At 40.2% G+C, this 12,206-nt stretch overlaps 2 protein-coding genes across 2 annotated transcripts; one reads left to right on the forward strand and one right to left on the reverse strand.

The window, feature by feature from the left end:
• Nucleotides 1-1,594: 1,594 nt before the first annotated feature.
• Nucleotides 1,595-10,816, forward strand: LOC109219848 (NADP-dependent malic enzyme, chloroplastic-like). Its single transcript, XM_019384315.1, has 8 exons — nucleotides 1,595-1,665; nucleotides 5,391-5,598; nucleotides 8,481-8,562; nucleotides 8,639-8,712; nucleotides 9,061-9,151; nucleotides 9,402-9,533; nucleotides 9,628-9,740; nucleotides 10,763-10,816. Exons 1-8 carry the CDS (start codon nucleotides 1,595-1,597, stop codon nucleotides 10,814-10,816), a joined length of 825 nt encoding a protein of 274 aa, XP_019239860.1.
• An 859-nt stretch (nucleotides 10,817-11,675) lies between these two features.
• Nucleotides 11,676-11,990, reverse strand: LOC109219849 (E3 ubiquitin-protein ligase RING1-like). The gene has a single exon (XM_019384316.1). The coding sequence runs from the start codon at nucleotides 11,988-11,990 to the stop codon at nucleotides 11,676-11,678; it is 315 nt and encodes a 104-aa protein (XP_019239861.1).
• Nucleotides 11,991-12,206: the final 216 nt, after the last annotated feature.

Below are 12,206 nucleotides of genomic sequence, written 5' to 3' on the forward strand. Positions count from 1 at the left end.
GTGCACTGTAGGGCTACTGATCAGAATACTGTATATGAGAACCACGGCCACCTGAAGCACCGTGAGAAACTTGAAGTGCTGATTGGAAGGGCCTAAGAGGATGGCCTCTACCATACGAATCCCTGCCTCCAGACGAGGTACCACTGAATCGTCCTGAATGACGAGGCCTCTTGTCCGAACCATGACCACCTCCCTGCGACAGATTCATCTCCACTCTCCTGGCCACATTGGCCGCCTCCTGGAAAGATATCTCACTCCCCGTCTCCTTAGCCATCTGAAGTCGAATAGGCTGGATAAGTCCCTCAATGAACCTCCTCACCCCCTCTCTCTCTCTGTGGGAAGTATAAGTAGAGCATGACGGGCCAAATCAATAAACCTGGTCTCATACTGGGTAACAGTCATGGAACCCTGCTGGAGACGCTCAAACTGCCTTTGATAAATCTCCCTCAGAGTAACGGGAAGAAACTTCTCCAGGAATAGCTGAGTAAACTGCTCCCAAGTCAAAGCTGGCGATCCGGCTGGTCTAGCCAAACAATAATCTCTCCACCAAGTCTTGGAGGATCCAGATAATCGGAAAGTAGCAAAGTCGATCCCATTGGTCTCCACTATCCCCATGTTCCTGAGAACCTCATGACAGCTGTCTAGATAATCCTGGGGATCCTCAGAAGATGCACCGCTGAAAGTGGCAGTGAAAAGCTTGGTGAACCTGTCCAATCTCCACAAAGCATCGGCAAACATAGCTGCCCCATCACCGGTCTGAGCTACCACACCCGGCTGGACTGCTCCAACTGGCTGAACTGCTGGAGTCTGAAATTGGGGAGCCATCTGCTCCGGAGTGCGAGTAGCAGGAGTCTGGGCTCCTCCTCCAGCCTGAGAGACGACTGGTGCTACAGGAAGCAAGCCTGCCCGGGTGACACTCTCCATAAGGCCCACTAGACGGACCAGAGGATTATTGGGGTAGCAATAAACCCCTCTGGGACCTGAGCTGGGCCCACCGGAACTGCTGGGGCCGAAACCTCATCATCAAAGTCAACCTGAGGCTCCGCCGCTGGTGCTGCTGCTCTGGACTGAGCTCTGCCCCTACCTCAGCCTCTAGCACGGCCTCAACCTCACCCTCTGCCCCATGTGGGAGCTGCTGCTGGGGGCTCGGGTTGCTGATCAGCAGATGAGGAAGCGCGTGTTCTCGGCATCTGCAAAAGAACATAGTAGAAATTCAATTAGCATTGAGAAACCAAACCGCACGACAGGAAAGAATAAATGTGAAACTTTTTCTAACTCTGTAGCCTCTGGGGGATAAATACAGACGTCTCCGTACCGATCCCTCAGACTCTACTAAGCTTGTCCGTGAATTGTGAGACCTATGTAACCTAGAGCTCTGATACCAACTTATCACGACCCGGATTTCCCACCCTCGTGAGTCGTGATGGCGCCTACTCGTAGAAGCTAGGCAATCCGCAAAATATGGAGTCACTAACTATCTCATTTTAGCCCTTTTTAACAATTTGGGTTAACAGGTAAACAACATTGAAATATTAACGATAATGAAAATCAAGCGGAAGACTTAATTTGATAAAATAACTAAAGCAGTACGATAATGCCGACATACGTCTCTACCCGGAATCTGGTGTCACAATATCACGGACTGTCTATGAATGCTACAAGCAAGTATCTGAAAAGAGAGTACAATTTGTCTCGGAACAACTGAAAACAGAATACATAATAAGATAGAAGAGAACGCCGGGCCTGCGGACGCTTGGAGGACTACCTCGGGATCTCTAGCTGGACTGAAGGCTGCCACCCAAAGCTATGGTCCAAAAGCTGTCGCTCCGGGATTTGCATATAGTGTAGAGTGTAGTATCAGCACAACCGACCCCATGTGCTGGTAAGTGCCTAGCCTAACCTCGGCGAAGTAGTGACGAGGCTAGGACCAGACTACCAATTAAACCCGTACAGTTATTTAATATGCAACGGAAAATAAACAGGAACAACAAGTGAAGATGGGAGGGGGTGCATGCTGCGGGGGATATATCTACATCATAGTAAATCAAGAAAAAAAAAGGCATAAGGACAACTTAGAATTTACAACAAAACAATAAGGAACTTATAACCAATCTATAAACACTTTATATCATCAATTGTTGCGGCGCGCAGCCCGATCCCAACACATAACAACATTGTTGCGGCGTGCAACCCGATCCATATCATTTATCACTGTTGCGGCGTGCAACCCGATCCATTTATATCATTGTTGCGGCGTGCAACCCGATCCACATATAATATTGTTGCGGCATGCAACCCGATCCCTTTATATCATTGTTGTGGCGTGCAACCCGATCCACATATAATATTGTTGCGGCATGCAACCAGATCCAAATATAACATTGTTGTGGCGCGCAACCTGATCCACATAAACAATCAACAACAATCATAACAAGAGCCCCGGCAAGGGATCAATAAAGAACTACACTATTCCGGCAAGGGAATCGACAGAATAAGTAAATACGTCCCCGCAAGGGAGAAACAGCTATAACCAATCTTGTTCCCTCATCTAACTACCTCAGCTAACACCAATACTCAACCATAAGTAAATTACAGAACAATCTTAATCCTTGCTCAATACCAAAAATCATCAATTTAAGCATCCGTAGTATTATTTAAGAACACAATAAAGTACAATTTAAGACTCACGGTCATGCTCGACACCAATGTATAAATACTCGTCACCATGCTTATACGTCGTACTCAACAAGAAGCAAGTAGCAAATAGGACACAACTCCTAATCCCTCAAGCTAAGGTTAGACCAAACACTTACCTCAAACTTTCACGGCTAACTCAAGCCTCAAACACCGCTTTTCCTTTAGCATTCGCCTCCGAATTACTGGTATCTAATTCAAATTAATACAACAACATCAATAAATGCTAAATAAATCAACTCAATGCATGAAAATAAGTTTTCCAAAGTTTTACCCAAAAAGTCAAAAATCGACCCCTGGCCCGCTTGTCCAAACCCGAAATCGGACCAAAACCCGATTACCCATTCACCCCCGAGCCCGAATATATAATTGATTTTGGAATCCGACCTCAATTTGAGGTCTAACTCCCCAAATTTCAATATTCTTAGGTTTTTCCCAAAATTCCCAACTTCCCCATGAAAACCCTAGATTCTAGGATGAAATCTTGTAAAAAGAAGTTAAGGAGTAAAGAAAATGAGTTAGAAATAACTTACCAATATTTTGGAGAAGAAAGGTTGTTTGAAAAATCGCCTCTTATGTTTTTGGGATTTTGAAAAATGAAAAATAACTGAAAATCCCGTCTAAATATACCCCTCTCAGACCCCCTGTGCGGACCGCACAAAATCGAGTGTGGCCGCACAGCTCTCCATGTGGACTGCAGTGACATGCTTTAGTATTTTAGCCATAACTTTCTCTGCAGATGTCCAAATTGTGATTTTTATACCTTTCTGGAAACTAGACACGAAGGGCTACAACTTCCGTTTTTGAATCATCTCAAAATTACTTGTAGATCAAAAGATATAGGCTTCTGAAGTCGGACCAGCGAACCTGTGCGGACCGCACAAAATCGAGTGCGGCCTTACAGCCCCACAACGGACAGCACCAAAACCAATGCGGTCAGCACTGGAGGGTTCAGAGATTTGCACTTCTCTGAAACTGCAACATCCATGTTTTAAGCCTAAGACATCCCAAAACTCACCCGAGCCCTCGGGCTCCAAACCAAACATGCACACTACCTCAAAAACACCCTACGAACTTACTCGTGCGATCAAATCGCTAAAATAACATCAACAACTATGAATTTAGCATCGAAATCATGAAATCACTTTAAAACTTTAAATTTTTCCAATTTTCTCAAATACGGTCCGATTCACGTCATTTCAAGTCCGTTTCTTACCAAATTTCACAGACTCGACTTAAGCCACATATAAGACCTGTACCGGGCTCCGGAACCATAATATTGGCCCGATACCATCAAATTTTAAACACATCTCATTTCCAAAACTCATAAATAATTCCAGAAAACAATTTTCTTTAAAAATTCATTTCTCGGGCTTGGGACCTCGGAATTCGATTCCGGGCACACGCCCAAGTCCCATATTTTTCCACGGACCCTCCGGGACCGTCAGATCATGGGTCCGGGTCCGTTTTGCCAAAATGTTGATCGAAGTCAACTTAAATGCATTTTAAGTCAAAATTTCAACATTTTTCATAGACTTTCACATAATAGCTTTCCGGCTACGCGCCCGGACTGCGCACGCAAATTGAGGTGATGCTGAAAGAGGTTTTTAAGGCATCGGAATGCAGAATTCATTTTAAAAACAAGTAATTGGGTCATCACATATACTATCTTAAAATTCTTGAAATTAGTAAAGTTTAAAGATCTGTGGGACTTACGCCCCATGTCATAGGGCTTACGCCTCGCCTCGTCAGAGATAAAATGCCTCGCTTCATGCCCCGCCTTTTAAACCATTGCTTCTAAGCATACAATATTATTCTAAAACTAATATTTTTCACAAAAAGCACTAATTTTCCTCGAATGTTCCACCAAGTATTTCATTTCCCTACCATTATAGAGCTTCAACTACTTGTTAAGACTTTGTTAGTATGCTCTTTTTTTTTTATTATGTGTGATGACTCTAAAGGTCATCTCTTATTTTAGAAGTCAAAACTGTGTTCCGAGGCCTTGAAAACCTCTTTTGTCTCACCTCGATTTGCGTGCATAGTCCGGACGCGTTTCCGGAAAGCTTTTATGTGAAATTTTAGAAAAATAATGAAATTGGCCTTTATAATTGATTAAAGTTGACTTTGGTCAACATTCTTGGTAAATGGACCCGGACCCGTGATCCGACGGTCCCATAGGGTCCGTAGTAATATATGGGACTTGGGCGTATGCCCGGAATCGAATTCCGAGGTTCCTAGCCCGAGAAAAGAATTTTTAAAGAAAATTATTTGCTGGAAAATATAAAGACTTTTGGAAATAAAAGGGTGTGTGTTCTTGATGGTATCGGGCCTGTATTTCGGTTTCGGAGCCCAGTACAGGTTTATTATAATATTTATGTCATATCTGTGAAATTTGGTAAGAATCGGAGTTGATTTGATATAAATCGGACCTTTAGTTGAGAAAATGGAAATTTTAATGTTCTTGAAGAATTTCATGAATTTGAGGTTAAATTCGTAGTTGTTGATGTTATTTTGATGATTCGATCGTACGAGCAAGTCCGTATGATGTTTTTAGACTTGCGTGCATGTTTGGTTTGGAGCCCCGAGGGCTCGGGTGAGTTTTTGATAGGCAATAGAGTGTTTTGGACTTAGGAAAAATGTGTTGGAGGCATCAGTTCTGGTGTTGGCCTCTGATCTCGCAATTGCGAGACCAGGGTTTGCAATTGCGAAGAAAACAGAGGTGGCAATTGCGAGGCCTTTATCGCAAATGCGAAGAAGGCCTGGGTCGGCTTAGTTCGCAAATGCGAAAAAAACTTCGCAATTGCGAAGAGAGTCTGGGCAGGGGGTAATCACATATGCGATCTTTATGCCGCAATTGCGGAGGTCGGTGTTCGCAATTGCGAAGGCAGCAGAGGTGTGATGGTTCTCACATTTGCGACGTTCCTTCGCATTTGCGAGACATTTGCAGCTGATCAAAACTTCATTTGGACGAGATTTTCACTTCACTTCTCAAATTTTCAAACTCTAAACTCCCATAGGCAATTTTCGTGAAGAGATTTCTTTCCCATATCATAGATAAACGATTTCTAACTTATTTTTTTCAATCTATTTCATCTTTTTACATGATTTAATTTCAAAATCTAGGGGTTTTCATGGGAAATTAGGTGTTCTTGGGTAGAAGTTAGGATTTTTAAATTTTGGGGATTTGGACCTCAATTTGAGGTCGGATTTCAAAACTAATTGCATTTTTTAGTTCGTGAGTGAATGTGTGATCGGGTTTTGGTTCGAACTTCGGATTTTGACCAAGCGGGCCCGGGTCGGGTTTTGACTTTTTGGGGAAAACATTGGGAAATTCATATTCATGCATTAGAATTGGTTTAATTAGCATATATTGATGTATTTGAATTAATTATGGCTAGATACGTGTGAATTGGTGGTGGAATCGAGAGGTATAGCGGTGGTTGATTGTTGAATTGTCCGTTGGCTTGAGGTAAGTGTTTGGTCTGACCTTGACTTGAGGGAGTAGGAGTTCCCGACTTATGTGCTAAATGAAATATCATGTGTGTGGCGTATAGGTGTGGTGACGAGTACCTATGCGCCACCAAATTCCATTTTTAGTTTGTTTTCCCTTCCACGTTTTCTATTATACTATTTCTCGTCCTATTTGCCACATGCTTAAACTGCTTCCATGCCTTAACTGCTATTTGATCATAAATGTCCCCATGCCTTAATTACTGCTTGATCATAAATGCTTATGTGTCTTAATTGGTACTTGATCACAAATATTCCATGTCTAATTGCTCATGTTAATTGTTGTTCTCTTCACGAAATTACTTAGTTGTTACATGTTAGTTGTTGATGTTTCCGTTGAGGTATTTTTGGTTTCGTAGCTTCATTTCATTATCCCATTGGTTTATAATGATTGATTGGTGCCTTATGGTGCACGTTGGTTGGTCTCGCTGATTTGGTTTCATGAGTGAAGTTTCATAATCAGGGCGAAATTCCATTGTATAGTTGAAGTATAAGAATTGTGGAAACTGAGTTAACTTGTGAAACACCTTGTGTTTATTCTTTGTGATTGGTGTTGATATATACATATGTTGGGATCGGGTTGCACACCGCAAAAAGGAGTAATAAGGGTGGACAGGTGGGATCGGGTTGCGCGTCGCAACAGGAGGAATAAGGGTGATATGTGTTGAGGAGTAATAAGGGAGGACAGATGGGATCGGGTTGCGCGCCGCAACAAGGAGGAATAAGGGAGGTTATTGATATCGTTACTGTTGGAACATTGATATTGTTATTGTTTATATGGTGGGATCGGGATGCACGCCGCATCAGTTATTGCTTTTGGCTTCTATTTCAGTTAAAGTTGCTATTGAGATGTTTAAATTCCCTAAGGATTGGTTATAGCTGAACACTAGTAGACTGGTTGGACCCTGTGTTCCACTAGAGCAAGTTCTACTTTTCATTCCGTATTTCTTTCCCGTTACTATAGACTGTTGCAGGTTGTATATATATATATTATGTTATGCTCCGCCGTAGCCTCGTCATTACTTCGTCGAGGTTAGGCTCGGCACTTACCAGTACATGCGGTCGGTTGTATTGATGCTACACTCTGCACTTCTTGTGTAGATCACAGTGCTGGACCGTACGGACCGTAGATCGAGGTTGCTGCCATCAGTCCAGTGGAGACCCGAGGTAGTCCTGCAGGCGTCCGCAGGCCTTGGCGTCCCTTTCTGTCTTGCTTTTACTCTGTTTTATCTACTTCTGAGACAAATTTTGTATTTTCTTGTTCAGACCACTATTTGTAGTATTCGTAGTAAGTCCGTGAAATTGTGACGCCAGTTCTGGGTGGAGTGTTATTATGGATTTCGTATTAGTATTAAATTAAACTGTTAAATTTTGCTCTTCCGCATTCTTGTTTTCCGCTGTTTATCTTACATTATTTGGTAAATTGTTAAAGATAAAGGAAAAAGGTAAAATAATCAGTAACGTTGGCTTGCCTAGCGGGTTCAATGTTAGGCGCCATCACGGTCCCGGCGGTGGGAAATTCGGGTCGTGACATTATGTTGGGAGTGTTTCTATTTACCCTACACTATATGTTATTAGTAAAGCGTGAACGCCCTATCTGTTGTAAGGGGCCTTTTGTTGCTCTGTTTTTTTATTACAACTAGAGGGGACCTATGTATAGTGTTGAGGGGTTACCGGACTCCGTAAACTTCGGTAGAAAATATTTTATATGTATATGTGTATACCTTGAAAATGATTATATAAATAACTTGGCACCCTGAACACTAAGGCCCCGTTTGGCCATACATTTGGGCACCATTTTTTCAAATCTTTTTTTGAAACATTGTTTGTTCATAGATTAATGATCTATTTTTGAAAAATTTCTGAAATTATTTTTCAAGTTCCCAAAATCTAGTTTAGGGTAGATTTTGGGTGAAACTTGTTCTCCCACTCACAAAACTTCAAATTTTTTTCAAATAAAATGCATGTCCAAACATAATTTCAACTTCCAAAAATTATTTTTCAAAAATTATTTTTTTCAAGTTTCAACTAAATCTATGTCCAAACGCTAGCTAAAAGTCTTTAGGAGCAGCTGGTCAAGCAAAATAATGGTGCCCCCGTCGCGTTAAAATCCTGAGTCCGCCTCTGATTACAACTATGGGCGCATTTCAAGAAACCTTGGGCTCATGAACACGAACCTGTCAGCGATCTCATAGTTGGGCGCATTTCCCCAACTCTCTTTCTGCTATCCCCAAAAGGACTTTTCTTGCACTAAAGACTAAAATAATCTGCAGAGACCTCTCCTTATGGCTCTCTCGAACCCAACTGCACAATCCGAATGTACTGCTGAAGAAGCTTATACTTGGAGTGAAGTAAGTAATACCCATGAGAAGCAGTGTATTTGTGTAGTCGCACTCTCAAAGCTGATTGAATTCTCATTGTTTTATGATAGGGTCGTGCTATTTTGCAAGTGGAAGTCCACTCCCTCCTATGGAATACAATAACAAACTCTACATTTCCGGCCAGGTTACAGTTCTGAACGCATATGCTTTCTCTCTCATCTAAAAAGTTTTAAGCAGTTAGAGATGACACACTTCTATTATTACTTAATTATGTCACTAACACGCCCTGTGATATGCGGGCTTATCACGTGGAAATTCTCTTTTGGCAATATAGGTGGCAGTGAGACTTAAACTCAAGACCTCTTGTTGCTAGGATACCATATTTTAAAGTGTGTGACCATCTCATCTATAAGTTTAATTTGTGGAGAGGATATAATTTTATTTACTTAACTATGTCATCAAAACTTTTGTTAATTGGTTCGTGACTTCAGTGATAAGATTGCTAATTTATGCTCTTTCTTGCAATATACAGGCAAACAACTGTTCCATATTTCCAGGATTTGGTTTTGGCTTGGTGATGTCTGGTGCAATCCGTGTGCACAATGACACAATTTTAGCAGCTTGTAAGCACAGAGACTACATATCTTAACAATTGACAAGAGGGGTTGTTTAAATGGTCAGCACCCCCATATACAACCCGAGGGTCGTGGATTTGAGTCACCACAGCTCCAACAAAGGGGATCAAAAGGGAGGGGAATTAAAAAAAAGATTTATATATATCTTAACGATCATATTCACAACTTTTTTGAACCCGCAACAAGTGAAAACTTGCAATTTTAAGTGCTAATGAATCTTGATCTTGATATGAAACAGCCGAAGCGTTGGCTGCTCAAGTAACTGAGGAGCACTTTGCCAAAGGGATGATTTACCCTCCTTTTGGTAATATCAGAAAGATCTCAGCTTATATTATTGCTGCTAGTGTAGCTGCTAAAACATATGAACTCGGTGAGTAACTTTCGTCCTTTTCCATTAATCTTAATGTAGTTAACCTTGAATTAGTGTTGGCTTAATGAGTGGAATTTAATATGCTATGCCTCAGGTGTGGCAATACGTATTTCCCAACATGCAGATTCGGTTACGTACGCTGAGAGTTGCATGTATACTCCTAATTGCCGGAAGTTATTTATGATTAAAGCTTTCTCATGCCATAATGTTTGTATAACGGATATTATTATTTATTATAAAAGTCAAGTTTTTATGGAACCAATTTTTTATCATATGTTATAATATATGTTGTCTATAGGGGTGTGCATTCGAATCGGTTTATCGATAAATCGAATCGATTATTTGTTATCGAAATCGAAATCGAAAAAATCGAAACCTTATTGAAACGATAACGATAAGCGTATGTTCAAATCGATAATCGATAAGTAATTATCGATAAGGGTCAAAATCGAATCGATAAATCGAATGCACACCCCTAGTTGTCTACTTCGCTATAATAGCCACAAAAATCCGTAATGAATAAGGTTGTTATAGAAATATTTGACTGTATGCAAAACAGTGCACTCTTCGGATGCTCTTTTGTAAATTTATGTAAAAGAAGCGTTGTCTTTGTGATATAGTTGAATACAAATGAATGTTGGTTAGTTTACCAAGGTTAATAAGTATGATTTAATGGTCATTGGAACTTCAATAATTGAATAATTGTGGGCATCTATAGGTGGAGAATGTCATGGATTCCAATGTTACAAAGAATTCATTTTCCAGGGAGGGGGGAGGGGGGGGGGGGGTAGAGGACTAAAAACTCCATCCTAATAAATTAAGAAGAAAAGTGAACTATCTCTGTCTTAGACTGTAATATGTATAATGCTTTATACCAAAAGAGAATAAATTGCCTAAATGCATCAAAGGTATGATCTAAGGGTCAATGAATTGAGAGGAGAACGCTAGGTTTCAGGGTTAAAATTTTAGCTAACGCCAAAAAAATTTAAGTGATTTTCTTCTAGTTGTTTAAGATATGGTGGCCAGAATTACGTGGTGTAGTATGTACTCGTTGGAATAGTCAAAGTGTGTGTAAGCTGATAATACCAATAGTAATTAAAAAGATGAGAAGAAATTGTCTAAATGCATCAAGGTATAGCCTAGTGGTCAATGAATTGAGAGCAGATGGAATAATAGAAGTATTTTCTAGTTGATTTTTTGTCTAAAATAATTTAGTGATTTTCTTCTAGTTGCTTAATGCATGGTGGCCAGAATTGTCTGATATCTATGCTGATCGAAGGTAATATGTACTCATTAGTAGAAGTATGTGCAAACTGATTCAAACACCAACCGTAATTAAAAAGATGAAAAGAAATCGTCCAAATAATGCTTTGGTAAGTCCCCTTAATTTGGGTGGTCTAAGGACAAAGACTCAGTTTCACCAAGCTTCTCGGAAACTAAAATACTTTCTTTTGTAGAAAAATACTTTTTTGGAAAAATTATATCGGGAATATCAAAGTTATTGCTTTGGAATAACTATATTGTATATTGATTGAAATTTCAATGTATATTTTTACTTTACGTTTGGTACTTTAGTTGAATTCTTTTATAATAAATATTTAATTTTGTTTATTCTTTAAATAATACTAAATGCAAACTGGACATTTACTGTCCTATTTCGTAATTTGTTTAATAAAAGTAATTTTTGAAAAAAATAGTCAAACACAATAAACTTACAAAAAACATTATCCAAATAAATTGGCAAAAAATAAATTGTTATTTTGCGAAAAGTATTTTTTTTGAGTAAGCAATTTTTGAAAGCTTAGCCAAACAGACTCTATGCGTACATATAAGGTGGGACATGAGAACAATTGAAAATAAAAATTTAGAATACTTAGTCTAAACACTCCTTTACATCTTCCATTATGGCTAAGAGAATTCTAACCACTTCGATACATCCAAAGTGAGTAATTATCTCGAAATTGGGCCCCTCTTCCCACAAGCATCCAACGTTCCTTTTGCTCTTCCTTCGGTTTGCCTTCACCAACGCACCACTTAGGAGCCCTACTCATATTTCAAATCTTTCTCGATCGCCTTCTCTCATTCCAATGGTCTTCTACTTTTACTCGACTGCTCTATAAGTTAGCTCAATAATCCTCAAGGTCAATTAGTAACCGACAAGGACGAGGTGGCGGCGGAGACTTTGAAACGGCAAAGAGGGCAAGAATTACAAATAGAGAGCCATTTGGTAAGGCAATTTGCATGGAAAACATGGCCACAAAGGGTTTTTTTGCCATGATCAACACCTCTTTGAAACCCTTCCATGCATACTATACAAAGGCCAACTTCATAATTCATAACCATCGGCAATTCTTGAACTTGAATCTCGTCCTCATCGCACCGCGGCGGCTCAGCCGTCGTGCTGCCTGAAATTCCCACCACCGTTAAAGCCAAATCAAGATCGAAATCTTTATCCATTTTGAATATATACGTATTGATTTAGCCCTGAGAGATAATCTGTAAATATATATAGATGCAATAAACCCACCATCATACTATACTCCTTTGGGTAGGTAGGACAATCACCTAAGTGTCATGAATTTGGTTTTCTAGTTTTATATTACAAATATGTCCGCAAAGAGTGTATAATATTACGTAAAGAGAATAGACAGTGTCAGTTGACAAAGAAATTTG

Source organism: Nicotiana attenuata, unplaced genomic scaffold (assembly GCF_001879085.1).
Source record: "Nicotiana attenuata strain UT unplaced genomic scaffold, NIATTr2, whole genome shotgun sequence".
Classification (NCBI taxonomy): domain Eukaryota; kingdom Viridiplantae; phylum Streptophyta; class Magnoliopsida; order Solanales; family Solanaceae; genus Nicotiana; species Nicotiana attenuata.